A 21,724-nucleotide genomic window follows, 5' to 3' on the forward strand; every position below is an offset into this window, starting at 1 on the left:
AATGTCAGTGCTGTTGCTCATTTTCAGGTGCTTCCTTTGAGAACTCCTGCTGGTAATGGCGTCTATCTCAGCCTGCCTTTGCCCTTGCCTCTTCCTTTGGCGCTGTGGAATCAAGCAAAATATTATAATCATTTTAATCTGAGATTTAATTTAATTTTGACTGCCTCAGGTATCTATACAGTTAAAATTTTAATCAACATTTTACACTGTTACATGAATACAAACTTCTTGTGCAAAGGTTTTTTTTTTTTTTAAAAAGCACTTAAGCCTATTTTGTTGAACCAACCACAGCTGTATTCCTCAAAGCAAGGTATTTAAAAATTACACTTTTGATACCTTGTTTTAAGGAATGTGGGCATGCATTCTCTACAGAATCTGTTTTCATTTTATACTCTATACAACAGTTTGGAATTTGAACCAAAATTTCACAATTTCTGTCAAACTTATCCAAGAAATGCTGTTCACCAAGAAATGGCAAGAGAGCGTGAACTGTGGAGACGAAACACCAAAAGCATCATGCTATTAAACAAGTGCAAAGCACATGATTTCACACAGTTTGGAGATGATTGTCTCCATGCAGCATACCTACCTTCGGCCATAACATCTAATCGTGGGCAGATTAACGTCCAAGATATTTGACTTGTAAAGATTCAACAAAGACATCTGGCTTTCTGCCTTTAAAACACTAACACACAGCATGAAAGACATTTCCTTGACAGGGTTGGTTCAGATAAGATCTTTTTACTACAGTGTCATGGTGGGAAAAAAAAAAACATGACACTATAGTAAAGCAGACGTGTTTTTATATATATATATATATATATATATATATATATATATATATATATATATATATTTGTCATTTTTGGCTGTTTTTTCGACAAGCTAAAATATGATATCTAAGGTTGTTTTTTGTCCTTTCTTCACCGTGCGACACTATAATGTGTCTCAACATGCTATTCTATGTTGTTTTCAGCCCATTTTTTTTGACATGTCATATTTTGACATTTTTGCCATACTATAGCATGCGATTTTTGTTTATTTTTTTGATATGCTAACATCAGATGTTTTTGGTTTTTTTCAGTCCTTTCTACAACATGCTGCACTATTACATGTCTCAACATGCTATTCTATGTTGTTTTCAGCCCTTTTTTTGACATGTCATATTCTGACATTTTTTTGCCATATTATACCATGTGATTTTTGGTCATTTTTCCAACATGCCAAGTTTTTGGTTTGTTTTTTGGATGTTTGATTTGCATGGTTTGGTCTACAAATGATGCACACCAAGACAACATGGAATTTGTCTCCTCTCTGTTGCCACCTAGTGGTTACTAGAAGTACTACACCATGTGAAATAGCTCACTCCAGGGTCCAAACTCTCTGCGTACATTATTCGACTTTCAAAGAAATGAACGACTGCTTTAGCTGGAGTCCCACCAGTACTCCTGACATACGTGTGGGTGCGAGGGCCTGTTCATCACTGCTTGCAGCTTTAATTGAGGTTTGTAATTCATGTGGTTGAGTCTCCTTGTGGCTCCTATTACCAACCAATAGAGAAAACTTAAATGTTTCCCCATTCACATTCTATGCACTATATTCATCTATTGCTTATTAATTATATTACTTCCTCTCTGACCGCCAAGTCGGGTCAAAGCCTGTCATCCCGTGGTGTGCCCTGTGTTTAAATGTCATTTAAATTTCCTGCAACTCTTCATCACCTGCACTAGTCTATTATAGTTACAGTGAGGGTGTAGAGAACAGCATTACTTCTTCTACAGCTGCCAACAGCCCAACATAATTCCCACTGAGAAAATGGGTGAAATCAAATAAGGCAGTTAGGCTGGGGCACCAGGCCCCCAAAAAACTAAATCTGGCCCTGATAAAAACGGAAGCAATGGAAAGTAGCTGGATGAGAGACCAGCGATGTCTTGTATTTATAAAGAATTCCATCTAAAGTGTGACTTTTGAGCCGCTAATCCTATCAACATGCTTTAAAAGAGACATAAAGTGGAGAATCTAAGCTTTCCACTGATATCAGATATGCTCTGTTTAGACACCCAGACGCTCCGCACTGAACGTGATTACATCATCAGTTTCTGCGCATTGATTCGCCAGTGAAACCCATGTGGTTCCGTCCTCTGAGCCAAACAGCGACGGCTGCGAAGGCTTTGTCCCGCCTCCTGTGTCCCGATTGGATGACAATTTTAGTATTCATCTGTTCTTCACGGAAATTTGAACACACGGAGGGAAAACGAGACGAAGTACGCGTGTTTGTTTACATGGAAAACATACCCAAAAATAACAGAGTAGCAAGACAGAGCTGAGCAAAATGCAAGACCAAAATGTCAAAATGACGGTGAACAGCTGAAGAGGCGCTGGATTCATTTTGTTTGAAGGAGTGGCCTCGCGACGCTGCAGCTGATCCTCATCACAATCAGCTGATGCAGCAGGAGGAGGACACGCAGGACAGCGGACACTTTGGAGATATTAGGTGAGTAACTTATTTTTTACTCTGTACTTTCAGTAAATCTCTTTGCACAACTCTCTGAGTGAATTAAATGTTACAAGTCAAGAATATAAATGTGTGATGTGCCACATTGACGATGCCTGCTGCTCAAACCCACATATATATGTTCACCAAAGTGACTTTGATGTTGTTTTCTGTGTTTTATAGGAAACTGATGGAAAACCACAGGCACTATGATACGATGCAAAGGTAAGATTTAAAGAAAAAACGCTGAATGCACTGTGCTGAATATGAATGTGTTGTGTTAACGCCACAGAGCAGTATTAATTGTACTGCTTGTGTTTTCAGCTGCTGGAAGCGCGGAAAGCAGTCTTGGCCACCGACCGCATATGACCCCATGCATGTCATGTTTTATTTATTTATTTTGAAGTTGTTTTTTTTTGTCTAAAAAATAAAGCTTTACTAAAAATATTCCTGGTAAATATGTCTTTTTTTTTTTTTTAATGAACTGATATTGTGACAGGTGTCTCCAGTTGCTGAGGTTGTTGATTACAGGCTTACTTGACACAAGTTACATTTGACGTTTATGTCATGAATCAAATTAAAAAATCGGCCCAGCCAAGAACTCACTTGCTTAATCGCTCTGACTCATATATCATGCTAAATGGAACATCCAAACTTCATTTGTTATGTGGAGGTTGGCTCAGTGGATAGAGCAATTGCCTGGTGTGTAAGAGGTCGGTAGTTCGAGACTCGGCCAACACAAGACACACTTCATTCTTATTCCGCGATTTCAATAAAAATATCGGCCTCACCAAGAACTTAGTAGCTTATCGGTCTGACTCGTATATCAGTGCAGTTTTCAATAGCTTTCACTGGTGAAACTGAGCTAAATAGGATGCTGAAAAGAAGTATGTATCTATCTAGAGGTTTAGCTCAGTTGGCAGAGCAGGAGGTTGTCATACAAGAGATAGCTGGTTCAAATCCTATCTGGAACAGGTGATTTGCAGTAGCTGATGTCTTAGTATAGAGCTCTAATTAGAGCAGACAGATACAGTGGCTGCTATTTCTTATTTTATTTATGCCATAAAATATCATTTGGCTGTAGATTCATACAGTTGAGACCCTGATTGTGATACTGCAGAACAAATTAAGGTATGTGGAAAACTGATGAACTTCTAAATGAACTTTACATGCCTTAATTTGTTCCGCAATATCACAGTCAGTGTCTAGACTGTATAAAAAAACAGCTTAATTATATTTTATGCAATTAAAAAAAAAATATCGGCCTTTATATATCTGTCTAAAATCGACAGACGTCGCTGCCGATACTGGTTTTACCTGTTTTGGGACCACTTCACCTGTTTTTCAGCCAAAACGATATATTAATCAACTTTTCATGCCTTAATTTGTTCTGCAATATCACAATCAGCGTCTAGACTGTATTAAACTACAGCCAAATCATATTTTATGTATTTAAAAAAAAAAATATCTGCCTTTATATATCTGTCTGAAATCGACAGACGTCGCTGCGATACTGGTTTTACCTGTTTTGGGACCACTTGACCTGTTTTTCAGCTTAAACAGACAGATATTTATGAGTTGATATATATATATTTTTTAATTGCATAAAATATCATTTGGCTGTAGTTTAATACAGTCTAGACACTAATTGTGATATTGCAGAACAAGTTAAGGCATGAAAAATTGATTAATTTATCATTTTGGCTGAAAAACAGGTCAATTGGTCCCAAAACAGGTAAAACCAGTATCGGCAGCGACGTCTGTCGATTTTAGACAGATATAGAAAAGCCGATATTTTTAAAAAAATGTATTGCTTAAACTATTAGTTGGCTGTATTTTTATTAGTGTCTGGGCGCTAATTGTGATATTACAGAAAAAACAAATTAAGGCATGAAAAGTTGATTAATATATCATTTTGGCTGAAAAAACAGGTGAAAAACAGTGAATTGGTCCCAAAACAGGTAAAACCAGTATCGGCAACGACGTCTGTCAATTTTAGACAGATATATAAAGGCCGATATTTTTTTCTTTTTATTGCATAAAATATCATTTGGCTGTAGTTTAATACAGTCTAGACAGTGATTGTGATATTACAGAACAAATTATGTAAAGATGATTAATATATTGTTTTGGCTGAAAAACAGATGAAGTTGTCCCAAAATAGATAATCAACTTTACATGCTTTAATTTGTTCTGGAGTATCACAATCAGTGTCTTAACAGTGTTAAACTACAGCAAAATTATATTTTATGCAATAAATAAAATAAAAATAATCAGCTGATATATTTGTCTGGTCTATTGAGACATCAGCTACTGAAAATCATCTGTTCAAGACAGGACTTGAACCAGCAAATCTCTTATACTCTAACCTTCTGCTCTACCCACTGAACCAAACCTCCAGACACTTCACCTGTGTTCAGCGTGCTCCTCATTTCAGTGTCACCAGTGACAGCTATTGAAAACTGCACTGATTCAATTCATGGAACAAGAATGAAGTTAAACTTGTGTCAAGTGAGGCTTGAACCAACAACCTTTTGCTTATTAGGCACTTGCTCTAACCACTCATCCAAACCTCCAGACACCATGTATCATGGATGTTCAATTTAACTCATTACCAGCAGTAATGTCTGTCAAAAACTCCATTGATATATGAGTCAAACTGATGCGCAACTAGGTTCTTGGCAGGACCGATATTTTAATTTGATTTATGGCATTAAAGTCAAATGTAACTTGTGTCAAGTAAGCCTGTAATCAACAACCTCAGGCACACCTCCACATATGTTAACTATGTGGAATGTTCCATTTAGCTCATTACCGGCAGTGACATCTGTTAAAAATTCCACTGACATATGAGTCAGACCAATAATCAACTAAGTTTTATTTATCTGTCAGGCAAAATATTCACCTGCTTTACTCACTGAACCAAACGTAGCATTTTTCAACTGGGATGGACACCCTGCTGGACAGTGGGTTGTCTGCCCTTCCCATCAATATTTCTATAACATTAATAATAATTTATTACTGGTATTATTATTACGGATATAATAATTGTTAATAATATTTTACAGTTTCTGGAGACACCTGTCACAATATCAGTTCATTTAAAAAAAAAGATACATTTGTCAGGCACATTCTGAAAATAGTAAAGCTTTATTTTTAGAAAAAAAAAACAACAACTACAACATAACATGCTAAGGTATGTGGTTGTAAGCCCTGTTTTCCAACGTAACATTTAGACTTTTTTCGACATAGGTACGTTTTCCACCATTTTTTGGACATAGTATATTTTGATGTCTTTGGCTGTTTATTCAACATACTAAACTATGAAGTTTCTCTACATGCTATATTATGTTGTTTTCAGGCCTTTTTGTAACATTTTATATTTGGCATTTTTTGCCATACTATAGTATGCGATTTTTGTTCATTTTTTTTGACATGAAAATATGATGTTTTTTGGTTGTTTTCAGTCCTGTCTTCAACATGCTACACTATAACATGTCAACATGCTTTTCTATGTTGTTTTCAGCCCTTTTATTGACATACTACAGAATGCGATTTTTGTTCTGGTTTTTGACATGCTAAAATATGATGTTTGTTTTTTTTCAGTCGTTTATTCGACATGCTACACTATATTGTCTCAACATGCTATTGTATATTGTTTTCAGCCCTTTTTTGACGTCATTTTTTAAATTATTTTTTTATTACAACATAAACATGTACATGTACATGTCAAAACTAAAGTCAACTGATTGCTGGGTACATTTGACTTTTCATCCCTTTGATGTCTTATTCTTGGCGTTAAGTATGCTCTATGACAAAATTTCAGATGTACGTACTGGTGATTTGGGTTTTTTTTGGGCACTCGTGACATTGTTGACATGTCATGTTTTGACATTGTTGTTGTAATAGAGTATGCATTTTTAAAAAATTTTTGACATGCTAAAATATGATAATATGATATGTTTTTGGTTGTTTTTGGTCCTTTCTTCAACATGCTACACTATAAAGTGTCTCAACATGCTATTATATCTTATTTTCAGCCTTTTTTTTTTGACATTTCATATTTTTAGGGTTTTTGCCATAATACAGTATCTGATTTTGTTCATTTTTTCAACAAGTTAAAAGCTTGACATGCTAAAACATAATGTTTTTAGTTGTTTTGAGTTCTTTCTTAAAACATGCTACATTATAACATGTCTCAACATGCAATTCTATGTTTTCAGCCATTTTTTGACATTTCATATTTTGAAGTTCTTTGCCATAATTCAGTATGCAATTTTTGTTAATTTTTTCAACAAGCTACAACATGATGTTTTTAGATATTTTTGGTCATTTCTTCAACAAGCTACACTATAACATGTCTCTCTACGCTGTTTAATGTTTTTCACATGACATATTTTGCCATAGTATAGTATGCGATTTTTGGTAATTTTTTCAACATGTAAAAAATATGATGTTTTTGGAGGTTTTCGGACGTTTCTTCTATGTGCAACAGTATAACGTGTCTCTATATGCTGTTTAATGTTTTTTTCAGCACTTTTTTGAAACGTCATATTTTGACATTTTTGCCATACTATAGTATGCGATTTTTGGCTCATTTTTTCAACATGCAAAAACATGATTTTTTTGTATTTTCTGTTGGTTTCTTCAATATGCCACAATATAACAGATATCTATGTGCTGTTTAATGTTGTTTTCAGCACTTTTTTGGACATATCATATTTTGACATTTTTGCCATACTATAGTATGCGATTTTTGGTCATTTTTTCAACATGTAAAAGTATGATGTTTTTGGAGGTTTTTGGCCATTTCTTCTATGTGCAACAGTATAACGTGTCTCTATACGCTGTTACGTTGTTTTCAGCACTTTTTTGGACATGTCATATTTTGATATTTTTGCCATACTATAGTATGCGATTTTTGGGTCATTTTTTCAACATGCAAAAACATGATGTTTTTTTGTATTTTCTGTTGGTTTCTTCAATATGCCACAATATAACATATCTCTATGTGCTGTTTAATGTTGTTTTCAGCACTTTTTTGGACATGTCATATTTTGACATTTTTGCCATACTATAGTATGCGATTTTTGGTCATTTTTTCCAACATGTAAAAGTATGATGTTTTTGGAGGTTTTCGGCCATTTCTTCTATGTGCAAGAGTATAACGTGTCTCCATATGCTGTTAAATGTTGTTTTCAGCACTTTTTTGGACATGTCATATTTTGACATTTTTGCCTTTCTATAGCCCTGCATTTTCAATCATTTTTTCAGGATGCCAAATTATGGCTTTGTTGTCCCTATTTGCATCTTTCTTTGCTTTGGTAAGTCTTGCAAGGCTATTTCAAGTAGTTTAATGTTGTTTCCAACAGTTTTTGGGAAATGCCATTTTTTGAATTTTTTGCCTTACTATAGCCTTGCATTTTGGGTTATTTTTTCAACATGCCAAATTATGGCTGTATTAGCCCTTTTTGCATCTTTCTTTGCTGTGGCATGTCTTGGAAGGCTATTTCAAGTACTTGTACAGCATTTTCAGCAGTTTTTGGGACATGCCATTTTTTGAAATTTTTGCCTTACTATAGCCTTGCATTTTTGATCATTTTTTCCAACTTGCCAAATTATGGCTTTTTTGGCCCTTTTTTTATACATCTTTCTTTGCTATGGCGTGTCTTGGAAGGCTATTTCAAGTAGTTTTATGTGGTTTTCAGCAGTTTTTGGGACATGCCATTTTTTGAAATTTTTGCCTTACTATAGCCTTGCATTTTCGGTCATTTTTTCAACATGCCAAATTATGGCTTTTTTGGCCCTTTTTGCATCTTTCTTTGCTATGGCGTGTCTTGGAAGGCTATTTCAAGTAGTTTTATGTGGTTTTCAGCAGTTTTTGGGACATGCCATTTTTTGAAATTTTTGCCTTACTATAGCCTTGCATTTGTGGTCATTTTTTCAACATGCCAAATTATGGCTTTTTTGGCCCTTTTTGCATCTTTCGTTGCTATAGTATGTCTTGGAAGGCTATTTCAAGTACTTTTACGGTATTTTCAGCAGTTTTTGGGACATGCCATTTTTTGAAATTTTTGCCTTACTATAGCCTTGCATTTTCGGTCATTTTTTCAACATGCCAAATTATGGCTTTTTTGGCCCTTTTTGCATCTTTCTTTGCTATGGCTTGTCTTGGAAGGCTATTTGAAGTAGTTTAATGTGATTTTTGGCAGTTTTTGAGACATGCAATTTTTTTACATTTTTGCCTTACTATAGCCTTGCATTTTTGATCATTTTTCCAACTTGCCAAATTATGGCTTTTTTGGCCTTTTTATACATCTTTTTTTACTATGGCGTGTCTTGGAAAGCTATTTCAAGTAGTTTTAAGTGGTTTTTTTCAGCAGTTTTTGGGACATGCAATTTTTTGAAATTTTTGCCTTACTATAGCCTTGCATTTTCGGTCATTTTTTCAACATGCCAAATTATGGCTGTATTAGACCTTTTTGCATCTTTCTTTGCGATGGCGTCTTTAGGAAAGCTATTTGAAGTAGTTTAATGTGATTTTTTCAGTTTTTGGGACATGCAATTTTTTACATTTTTGCCTTACTATAGCCTTGCATTTTGGGTCATTTTTTCAACATGCCAAATTATGGCTTTTTTGGCCCTTTTTGCATCTTTCTTTGCTATGGCGTGTCTTGGAAGGCTATTTCAAGTAGTTTTATGTGGTTTTCAGCAGTTTTTGGGACATGCCATTTTTTGAAATTTTTGCCTTACTATAGCCTTGCATTTGTGGTCATTTTTTCAACATGCCAAATTATGGCTTTTTTGGCCCTTTTTGCATCTTTGTTTGCTATGGCATGTCTTGGAAGGCTATTTCAAGTAGTTTTATGTGGTTTTCAGCAGTTTTTGGGACATGCCATTTTTTGAAATTTTTGCCTTACTATAGCCTTGCATTTGTGGTCATTCTTTCAACATGCCAAATTATGGCTGTATTAGCCCTTTTTGCATCTTTCTTTGCTATGGCGTCTTTTGGAAGGCTATTTCAAGTAGTTTTATGGGATTTTTGGCAGTTTTTCAGCCATGCAATTTTTTTTACATTTTTGCCGTACTATAGCCTTGCATTTTGGGTTATTTTTTGTCAACATGCAAAATTATGGCTTTTTTTGTCCCTTTTTGCATCTTTCTTTGCTTTGGCATGTCTTCGAAGGCTATTTCAAGTACTTGTGCAGCATTTTCAGCAGTTTTTGGGACATGCCATTTTTTAAAATTTTTGCCTTACTATGGCATTGCATTTTGGGTTATTTTTTCACCATGCCAAAGCATGGCTGTTTTGGACCTTTTGCATATTTCTTTGCTATGGCGTGTCTTGGAAAGCTATTTCAAGTAGTTTTATGTGGTTTTCAGCAGTTTTTGGGACATGTCATTTTTTGAAATGTTTGTCTTACTATAGCCTTGCATTTTCGGTCATTTTTTCAACATGCCAAATTATGGCTTTTTTGGCCCTTTTTGCATCTTTCTTTGCTATGGCGTGTTTTGGAAGGCTATTTCAAGTAGTTTTATGTGGTTTTCAGCAGTTTTTGGGACATGCCATTTTTTGAAATTTTTGCCTTACTATAGCCTTGCATTTGTGGTCATTTTTTCAACATGCCAAATTATGGCTGTATTTGCCCTTTTTGCATCTTTCCTTGCTATGGTGTGTCTTGGAAGGCTATTTCAAGTAGTTTAATGTGATTTTTGGCAGTTTTTGAGATATTCAATCTCATACATTTTTGCCTTACTATAGCCTTGCATTTGCGGTCATTTTTTCAACATGTCAAATTATGGCTTTTTTGTCCCTATTTGCATCTTTCATCTGTCTTGGAAGGCTATTTCAAGCTGTTTAATGTTGTTTTCAGCACTTTTTTGGGCATGTCATATTTTTACGTTTGCCACACTATAGTATGCGATTTTTGGGTCATTTTTTCAACATGCAAAAATATGATGTTTTTTGTATTTTCTGATGGTTTCTGCAATATGCCACAATATAACATATCTCTATGTGCTGTTTAATGTAGTTTCCAGCCTCTTTTTTGACATGTCATATTTTGACATTTTTGCAATAGTAGAGTATGCCATTTTTTGTCATTTTTTCCAACATGTAAAAATATGATGTTGTTGGAGGTTTTTGGTCATTTCTCCTATGTGCAACAGTATAACGTGTCTTTATATGCTGTTAAATGTTGTTTTCAGCACTTTTTTTTAGATGTCGTATTTTGACATTTTTGCCATAGTATAGTATGCGATTTTTTGTCATTTTTTCAACATGTAAAAATATGACGTTTTGGAGGATTTTCGGCGTTTCTTCTATGTGCAAGAGTATAACGTGTCTCCATATGCTGTGACATGTTGTTTTCAGCACTTTTTTGGACATGTCATATTTTGACATTTTTACCATAATATAGAATGCGATTTTCGGTAATTTTTTAAACATGTAAAAATATGATGTTTTGGGTTTTTTTTGGTATTTTCTTCCACATGCTAAATTATAATGTGTCTCTATATGCTGTTCAATGTTTGTTTTCAGCACTTTTTTGGATATGTGATATTTTGACATTTTTGCCATACTATAGTATGCCATTTTTCTGTCATTTTTATCCATGCAAAAACATGTTTTTTATATTTTCTGTTCGTTTTTTCAATATGCCACACTATATCATCTATATATGCTGTTTAATGTTGTTTTCAGCACTTTTTGATGTGATATTTTGACATTTTTGACATAGTATAGTATGCAATTTTTGGTCATTTTTTCAACATGTAAAAACATGATGTTTCTTGTATTTTCTGTAACTTTCTTCCATGTGCAACAGAATAACATGTCTCTATATGCTGTTTAATGTTGTTTTCAGCCCTTTTTTTAGAACATTTCATATTTTAGACATTTTTGCCATACTATAGTATAAGAGTTTTGGTCATATTTTCAACAAGGTAAAACATGATGTTCTCTTTTCTAGCAGTTTTTGTGACATATTATGCTATGACATTTTTATGAAATTTGGGAGGATATACCATCAGACATTTTTATGCCATTTTGGATCAGATTCTATATTATGATTTTTATTAGTCTATTTTTCAACAAGATACTCCATTATGAGTTTTTGTGCCATTTTTGATGTTGTACTATACTATATATTTTTCATGCTATTTTGGAAAACATACTATTCTATAACTTTTATTTATTCTATTTTTGGATGATATTTGGTATAAGATGGCTTTGTTATGCTCTAGGACATACAATTCAATACTTTTTTACGCTATTTCTGACAACATATTTTTAAACAACTTTTTTTTATTTTATACATAAAATATTCTATATTATTATTTTTGAATGTCATTTAGATGACATCCTAAATTATGACTTTTCAATGTTATTTTTGAAGAAATTCTATGTAATTACTCTTTTTTGTACCATTTAAGACGTCACACTTTGCTATGACTTTTTTATGCTATGTTGGATGATTTTATATTGTAATTAAAAATTACAACCTATATTTCACATATCTATGGCCATAGGAAGGTGAGAAAGAACTGAAAGAGTCCAAAAAGTACTTGGGGTTGATGAAATAACCTGGCACGTTGAAAATCTCAGCTGAAATGAGCTGAGAGCATGCTTTAAAGGTGGCTACTACATACCTCTGCTGGTCCTGAATGCGAGTCTGGAGCTGATTGATCTGTGGGAGGACAAACATGGAAGACAGCTAAGCACAAACGCAACAGCAGACACACAGGCGGACACCAGCTGAGCCAGAGAGTAGATTGTGTGGTCCTTCAGAAGAGTCGAACAGAGCGAAACATCCAAAGAATTTCATCTGCAGATGGTGACTCACCTTTTGTCTTCCTCACTGAGCTGATCATTTCAGTAAAACTGACTAGCTGTAGTAACAGGATACCTGACTTCTGGGACTTCTCTTGGTGGATTAAACCACCGCATAACAGCTTCTTGCAGGTTTCATCATCAACTCACACTGCTAGTTTCACCTTCTGTTTGTGACCCAGTCACTCAGTGGTCACCCAGTTTTGTTCCTGCTCCGCTGTCCAAGGCTCGATGTGTGACCCCTCAACACACGGACAGCAAAAATACACAACAACCAAGAGGCTCACACTCCTCATTAACAGTTACTCACAACTTCTGCTGTTCATTGATTCGGGTCTGGAGTACATTGATCTGGAAGTCAAGCCACATTCATTTTAGATAGGCTCCCTCAGGACAGCCTTGCATTTAGAAGCACAGTACATACGAGCTCAGCTTTCAAATTCTGTGGCTTTTTCAGGGCTGTGGGCATCGTACCATTAATTTGCAATATTTGTCATTAACATTTTATCCCAGACTCCAAATTAACATTATGTAGGTAGTCTGTGGCCTTAAGCCACATCGACTTTAAGGGAAAAAACAAACAAAAAAAAAAAAAACAGGACAACATGATAACAACCTAAAATTGCCCCTATTGCTTAAGACCTTTTGTGAAATAAATAAATGCTTGTGCCAAGAGTGAGGAAAGATTATTCATAAAACTCGGATGTTGGTGTGGTAAGTGTTAAGCTAGTGCCAGTACTTGGTTAGTATAGCAGAGAAAAACAGCCAGCTTAGCGTCGTCTAATGGAAACAAAATCTGGCAACCAGCATCTCTTCGTTGGACAGAGCCTTGTTAGCTGTTGCCCCGTTTTCAGTCTAAACTAACATGCAGATATAAGAATTGACCTTTGCATCAGACTCTTGTAAAAAAAAAAAGAAAAAAAGAAAAACAATAAGTGTAATCCTTAAAAAAAACATTACTTTCCTAACCATGTTGATTCCCCTTTCATTCCAACACTGTTGTTATAAAAGTAAGTAGTAGTAGTAAGGTAGTAGTAGGTAGTAAGGTAAGTTCTTCCACTAGTTGTCATGCAAACACCTCGAGGCAAAGTTCTTACATCGTATTTCTGTCTCTTCAGTTTCTCGCTTAGGTCAAACTTCTCGGCCTCCAGTGTCATCAGCCACTGCCACAGCTCACTGGCCTTCTCTCTGCAGAGCAAAAACCAGGAGTATCTCTGAAACACAAAACTAAAAGGCCACATCAAAATAGTAAAACTCTATGATACAAAGAATGGGAAGTTGATGAGAATGTTACTCACAAGCAAATCACCTGCATCAGACCACAAATGTGGATATTTGCCTGTCTACAGAACTGTGACTTCTTGTAGAAACAATGCATACTTACTTAACTTTGTCCTCACTGAGATGGTCGATGTTGAGAGGCTTCCTCCTCTCTGCCAGGATCTTCTTTTTCTTCTCTCTCTCTGTCTGCTTCTTAGCTCCCTTCTTTCCATCTTGCTGGATAAGGAGAATCAATCCAAGTGAATGTGTTGAAAAAATACAAGAAAAAATGTCAAAGTCAGAGGCCAAAGTCTAAATATCTAACCCTTCCTATGAATTCATGTGCAAACGAACAATGTATTTCTGATCATGATTGCAGTCTGTTTCTTCTGTTATTATCTTAGCAAAGTCTGTTTACATGTGAGAAACACAGCTTTCCTGTATATCTATGTGTGGTTAACTGACCCTCTGTTGGACGCCACCATACTGCTGAGTCATGTTTGTCAGAGCCTTTTTCTTCTTGGCGTCCTCATCCTGCTTCTTACGTGCCTCCTCTTGCTCCTTTCTCTCCTTTTCTTCCTGTGGTACAGATCAGACATGATGGTTACAGGAAAAGAAGCACAACAGCGGGTTTTTAAATCTTTCTTACTTAAAGCAGCTGCCTGTTGCAGCTCAAAAATGGTGCTATGAAAGCTTTAAGAATGAACTGAAACAGCTGAGACTAAGTTGCGAGGCAGAAACCCAAAATAATGGTAAATAATAAAATATGCTATCAGGATCAGCAGAGCTTATTGGTGCTACAGAGTAGGCTGATCATTTTCTCAATGATTCATCAGTGTAAGCAACGCCCCTAACATTACACATTTGATCAATTGTTATAAAAATGTTGATTAAAAGAGCCTTTAAAAAAAATAAAGCACCAGAAATTATGGAGAAAGTCCCCCCAGGGCAAGGACATCAAGTTAATCAAAATCTTTGTTGTCCGAGCTGAAATTAAAGCTGTGCAAGGCAATTTTGTAGTATGACATCAGTAAACTGAACCAAGTACACTCGCGGTAAAGCTCCACGAGCAAGAATTTATATGTCAAAGCACAGATAAGAAAGATTTATACTGTTCCTTATTTTCTGACATACATATAAATATAAAACGAATAGACTAGGAATACTTTATTAATCCAGTTTAATCTCGTGAGGGGAATTGCTTAATATTCATATTGAACATGCTTTTAAAGTTTTAAATAATGAGGTAAACATATGTCAAAATAATCTTTGTAAGCAAATAAACTTAGGTTTCAGAGCATTCTGATCGCTCTGTTTCCAATCATTTTTTTTCAACTTTCATGACAAGGTGACAGATTTAATCTGCTTCAGGCACGCTGCATGTCTTTACATTACATACACTGCTACATGTAGCTATATGCTGCCATCAGGAAAACACTTTTTCTTTGTTGCAGATGTTAATTTCGTCCTGATTTCGGATCATATTCCTGCTGGAATGTGTCGAGTTGTTTTTAGAAGCTTTTATGGGTAATTTTTTTTCCAGGTAAAAAGTGCTGCTATTTTTGGTTATAGTCATAAAGACATAAATCAGACGGTAAATAAAGATGTTCCAGCACAGACAGTTTGGGGAAAATAAAGTGTTTTTTGACCATTAAAGCATGTAAATATGTAGAACCCAAAATTTCCAGAGCTGGGTATACACACACCTGATGCCCTAATTGTATTTAGGACGCAAGGTGAAACTACAAAGTGTCGGATATTTGTTAGACAGTAGGACAGTCTTCATTAAATATATTCGGGGTCATGTGGTAAACAAGATGAGATGGCAATTAGAGGGGACTCACAGCAACACGAGCCTGCCTCTCCTTCTCCAGCTCAGCACGGATCCTCTGCTGTTCAGCCCTCTCAGCACGACGCTTCTCCTGCTCATCCGTGCCCGCACACACACACACACACGCATACACACACACACACACACACACACACACACACACACACACACACACACACACACACACACACACACTCTCACTGTAATTGTTTTCTGGGTGGCGCATCACTCCAGTGATCTGGCATGCTTTTCTGGAAGACTTACGATCCTGTTAACGAGAGCGATGAGCTCCTCCTCGTCCTTCTTCCTCTGAATGAAGTGGGCCTCAATCAGAGACTGCAGCTCGGTCAGATCCTTCTCCTGTCGCTTCCTGTGGATGTCCTGCAGTTACAGACACACATTGTTTGTATTGATGTACTTATCAGTACCTTCATCGACTACATTTCCAAGGAGCAAAAGTCCTTAACAAAGTATTCACCTTCAACTAGTGTAGTAGATATTTGGTCCTTATAATCTAGAGTAAAGATCATAATTCTGGACACACTCAAACATTCATGCACACAGACACACTTGCAGATACACATGCAGTATACAGACATAAACACAAACACCTCTACGGATGAATCATTACAAGTCATTGTGTCTTTGTTACTATGTTACTTGAAATGGAATCAATCACTTACATCAAAGTCGACTTTATCTCCCTCTGGTATCTTTGGCACAGCTATAGCTGGAGCAAACGCCCTAAAAGAACATATTTGGAATTGAATAAAGAGGAACTTTTAATGATCAGTTGATCACCAATTGGTTAATGCATACAGGTTAAAATTCACACCATAAAAGACTTACTTGTGTTTGGGTTTGGAGTCATCTTTAATGATAAAGAAAAGGGATAATCAGCGTTACTATAGCACTCACTTATATTTTTTCAAAGGGACGGTTCACCCCAAAATCAAATAGTGTGAGATGTAAATATTAATGGCCTCAGCTGTAATTATAGCTGGCTCAGTGGTGCTAGTTGAGCTAGCAGTAGATGCACTCTTCCTTCTGCACTGTGATTCGGTTGGCGGATGCAGTTTGGTGTATACATTTACAAGCAAATGTAGCACTACAGGTAAGAAGAAAATTATGTACTTTTGATTTTGGGACAAACTGTACCTGTAGTTATTGTCTTTGTTCTATCTGTTTAGTTTTTCTGACAAAAATATGAATTGAAACAAAACAATATATTTGTAGATTAAAATTCACTACTGACGACTCAAACAGTTCTACCTTCATTAGGTAATATCACTGACAAACACTTACAAGAGCTACAATAACAAATCTCGCTGAAGTCTGTTCATACCACAAAGTCAATATTCTGACATATAGTAGCGTTTTCTGCCCCCCAGTTCAACTTAGTATGAAAGTGGTTTCTGTGTTAAAAGCTGCACTTAAACAACATCTCTTTTGTTTTGGCTACAAGTGTTCACTAAAGGTTGCATCAGTGAGTTACAGTACCTTCATCTGCAACATGAGACTCTGCAACAAAGGACATGAGGACATGTTAGTGCATCAGCTGACAGAATACAAATAAATTTACCGTATTATTTCCAAATACTATTTCACTCAGGTCAAGTATCTGCTTTATATAAAAGTCCCTTGCGTGTTAGGATGAGAAACAAAAAATCTTAACAGTTTCAGCCACGAAAGCTTAGTTTACTTTCAGACAATGGAGGCAGTTCTTTTGTAAAACTATGCTATCAGAATAAATATTAAGCCTTGAGGAACAATGTTACACTACATATGATTTCATCCATAACTGGGTATTGGAAAGACTGAAAGTTAATGTTACTTTTTCCCACAAATATCTCAGCACTAAGGTCTCCCTGCGCTAACTAAATGACTGTAAAGACATGGTTGGATGCTGAAAGCAGAATGATTAGTGTTATTTAGTGACACAGTGCATGAAAGTTTGAACAGAAAAAAGATGCTTACCTTCTCCTGCAGGCTCTTTGATAGAGTAATGCGAACAGGCAGTTGATCAGTGGCATTATCAATGCAAGAATTGGAGAAAAAGTCATTAGTAAATGTTCATGACATGAATTAGTTACAAATGTTACCAGAGAGAAGGATTCAGCCAAAATATGCAAAAGCTAAGGAATGGAAGTGTTTGCCATGTAAGACAATTCATATTTCAAAACACAATTATGGTTTATTCACCTTTGTATACCAGAGATGGGACCAAGTCATTGTTTTGCAAGTCACAAGTAAGTCTCGAGTCTGGAACTCAAGTCCAAAGTCAAGACAGACAAGTGCAGAGTCATGTCTGGTGAGTTCCAAGTCAAGTTTCGAGTCCCAAAAAAGTCATAATGAGCTCCTCACCAAATGTAATGCCTTTTTCACAACAGAGTCATAATGTCAGCTAAGCATTACCTCACCTTGTTAATATAAGCCTTACTAAAAAATAAGGCATTGTTAATTCTTAACGGTCCTCTCAACATGATTAGATGCTGTCGTATTGGTTCAGACAATAAGGATCATCTGGGGAATCAAGTGTTGACTTGCTGAGAATAAAAGTAGTTAACGTTAGTCAAATTGGGAAATGAACAGAAATTAACTGATTAGTAGCTTGTTTTAAATAACATACTTTATAATCTTTGGGGTAAGGTATCAAGTATTTCCAGGTCAAAAGGTTAAAGTCCAAGTGAAGCCACAAGTCGAGTCTTTTTTGAAGTATACAGTCAACAAAACTGTGATTCGAGTTTGACTCACGTCCACACCTCTGATGTATAAAATACATTTGTGGGAGTTGGACTGTTGTACACCTAAGCCATTGAAAGATGGATGTTAGATTAGAATGAAACAGAATAAAAAAGTAATTACCTTCTGGCGCAGGAGTTTCTAAGGTGGTGTGAAATAATAAAAAATATGATTAACATTACAGTAACATTATCATGCAAAAATATGTTTTTGTCCAGGGGTATTAAATATGACAACTCATCTGTTCAATTATATAACTGGCAAGACATGTATGTATGATGTGATATGAAATTAACGAGATGTTTTGACATTTCAGAAAACTGTCACAGTAAACGAAATGTTTCTGATGTAAACCGCTTCAAATGTCAATTTTCTGTCAGTAGATACATGAAAAGCGCTGCGATTTCAACAATAATCAGTGCTCAGTTTTACTTGCATGCAGACGGTTATTCTGTCAGAAAAGATGTCACAATTTTCACACAATTATTTTGGAATGAATTCATCAAAAACTAATCCAGCAGGCAGCTCATAAAGCAGTCAAATACTAAATAATGAAAGTAAATAAGTTAATATTGATAGAGGTGAATAAATAGTGCAGAAATACATGAGAGGGGAACAAAAGCAAAGTTTGATTTCTACTGTAGGCTAAAAGTATATTTGTGTTTTTACTGCATCTGTGTGTTATTAATATAAAATGTATATGTATGTTATATTTATGATGACACAAAAAATGCTATGAGCAGCACTACACATAAAACCATTAAAATATCAAGGAACGTACAATCTTAGCCCTTTTTTTTTTCAAATAAATGTGTTCTATAAAAAGAGAGGCGGAATTATGACAGTGCATAATGATATTAAAATAGGAGAAATACCTTCGACTTCAGGCGCAGGAGCTTCAACTTCAACTTCAACCTCTTTATAACAAGACCATAGCAAGAATTATTGATGCTGAATTCTGTTATTATCGGCAAAAAACAAGACAAAGAGATGGTACCACACACACACACACACACTGCCCTACAATAATATGACAGCAGTGTGCAAGAAAAGAAATATTTTCTAACAAAAAGAAGTCATGAAAACCTTCTTTTTGTGTCTCCATGACTGAGTGAACGAAATATGGATTAGTGGATCAATGAGACTCTGGTAAATAGCTTGAGGCTGGGATTCAGTCAAACTCTGAGCACTGTGATATTGTCTCTTGGGGATGCACTGAAACCGATGCTGGTGTCTGACATTCTGACCAAAGCTAAAATAATGTGGGATCACAAACTGAGTCTGTGAGCTGTTTGCAACGTGTCAAAAATCAAAACAGATGCACAACACAAAACAAAACAACAGGAACAATGTAATCATTGTTTTTGTCCACTGTGTCTTTGAAATGATTTCATCTTACGCTGATCAGTGGTGGAAGATGTGCTCTGATCCTTTACTTGAGTAGAAGTAAAAATCTTAGTTAAGAAGGCAGGAAAGATTGTATTTTCAGGAAACTGGGCTGTTCATGTAGTAGAAAGACGCAAATATGCTACATGACCTAAGAAAACAAAGAAAAAGGTTTGTCGCATTCACCTTTTGTAAAGTGAATGCCACAAAAACTACAACTACCAGAATGTACTTTGCTGAAGTGGACCAATAAACACTCCCACTGGTGGGTGACGTAATGTGAGCAGGAAACAAAAAAACAATCAGCTGGTGACAAATGATCTCAAATTGCAGTAAAACAATAAGCTAAAATATGTTTAACACAGTTCCATTTCAGTACATAAATAAAATAAATTAAACTACCCAGCAGTAAATAAAGTCATTGAAATGATTTTAACCTTTACCAGCTGCAACACAAAAGTGATAAACACATCAGTGCATAAATAATATTAATCCAATAACATAATACACCTTATTCTGAAATGTGCCATTCGGCATAATGAGTACTTTTACTTTTGGTACTTTGAGTATATTTTGATACTAATACTTTTGTACTTTTACTCAAGTAAAGTTTCTAAGTACTTTTTCCACCTCTCATTCTTTTACATGGAAATATCACAATGCTTGTTTGACCAAAGATTAGCATCTGTCAAAATGATTTAAAACATATATGAAATACAATATATGTATATTAAATCATATATACATACAGTATATACACACCCAATTTGATCAGAATGTAGAAGAAAATATCAGAAAATCAGAAAATATTTCATGTAACCTTTGTCAGAATATAATTATCTGACAAACGTTGAAGAGCTAAGCATGGTGCGGCCACTGACCAGTCTGCTATATTTGACAGTTTGGTAGGAAGAATGTGTTGACAAATTAAGTGTTAACATTCAAACAGAAAAAACACAGACACTGGAAAAGCCAACTAATTCAATACATTTCCATGGAAAACCTGTCTGCCTCCATCAAAAATCAAACCACAGAATCCGACTGCGTTTTGCCACAACTTGTTAACTCCTTGTAGTCCTGAGCCTGGTTACATACTTACCCCCACCACATACACGACACATCTGATGAACTCGATAAACTTGGCCTCCCACACCTTCACCATAACTATGTTTGATATCACAAACTTTGTTGTATTCATGTCTGCACATTCTGACACGTCCACCATTGTTTAACTCTCTTTTGTCACACTGCACCCAAAAAAAAGTAAGAAAAGACACCCAGCCATCTTGCTATGGCTTTTATCACTGACAGCAACAGACAAGACAATACCCACATGAAGCCATGCAGAAGCCTTTACCTTCCTCTTGCTGGGTTTCTTCCTCTGAGCAGACATAATAAGGTCAGCTGCATCTTGCAACAGAAGCTTGAAAGTGACACTTTGCTTTCAAAAACACAGCAAACGCTCTCAAACCCTTACTTACCTTCCTCCCTGAAAAAGAAAAGAAGTGGAGGTGTGAATTTTTGGAGCAAATCGATCGAACATCGGCTCAGATGTGTCTGTTGATTTAACTTAAAACTCTAGAGACAAAAATGCAATGAAGGTACTCACTGTATCTCCTCGACTACCTCTTCCTCTGCAGACATCTTGGATTCCAATTACCTGCATCAGAGCAGACCATGCATCAAAACATCATGAATCGCACTTCCATTCACGGCTCAGAGAACAAGATGCATTTTTAATGAAGTTCCTTGTTTCGAGATAATAAAGGATTTTAAATTCAGCTGTCGAAGTGACACACATAACAGACGCAAGTCTCCTGGGCTAAATATAATTAGGGCTGGTTATATTTGTTTTTGTATTTTAATGTTTGTTTTTTTTAGCTGCAATTTGTATTGTTGTTTGGCTTCTTGATATTTTCCTTTTTTGTCTTATCGACTGTAATGTTTTTACAAGCCCCTGAGGTTTCTTTTCCTCGGACAGATGGTTTGTATCTCTCTGCCTCTCTTCTCCTTTCAGCGCTTTTATCATTTGTGCAAACAGCTAAACCAAAACCTACAACAACAACAACAACAACAAAACCTTGGCTACATGCTGAGAGATTGGAGCAATTGTAGAATTTGAAATGATTCCACCATGGGCACTGAAAGCAGAGGCGCAGGGCTTTAAACAGCTCCAGGC

General features: G+C 35.7%; 1 protein-coding gene across 1 annotated transcript; it reads right to left on the bottom strand.

Annotated features, from left to right (window-relative positions):
• Positions 1–12: 12 nt before the first annotated feature.
• On the bottom strand, positions 13–21,189 carry tnnt2e (troponin T2e, cardiac). The gene is made up of 14 exons (XM_042511475.1): positions 21,155–21,189; positions 21,027–21,034; positions 20,903–20,926; positions 19,035–19,067; positions 17,395–17,409; positions 16,267–16,288; positions 16,101–16,161; positions 15,682–15,798; positions 15,431–15,508; positions 14,052–14,165; positions 13,711–13,823; positions 13,424–13,514; positions 12,637–12,677; positions 13–102 (listed from the first exon to the last, which is right to left on the bottom strand). Exons 1-14 carry the CDS (start codon positions 21,187–21,189, stop codon positions 63–65), a joined length of 792 nt encoding a protein of 263 aa, XP_042367409.1. The 3' UTR covers positions 13–62.
• Positions 21,190–21,724: the final 535 nt, after the last annotated feature.

Source organism: Plectropomus leopardus, chromosome 22 (genome assembly GCF_008729295.1).
Source record: "Plectropomus leopardus isolate mb chromosome 22, YSFRI_Pleo_2.0, whole genome shotgun sequence".
Classification (NCBI taxonomy): Eukaryota; Metazoa; Chordata; class Actinopteri; order Perciformes; family Serranidae; genus Plectropomus; species Plectropomus leopardus.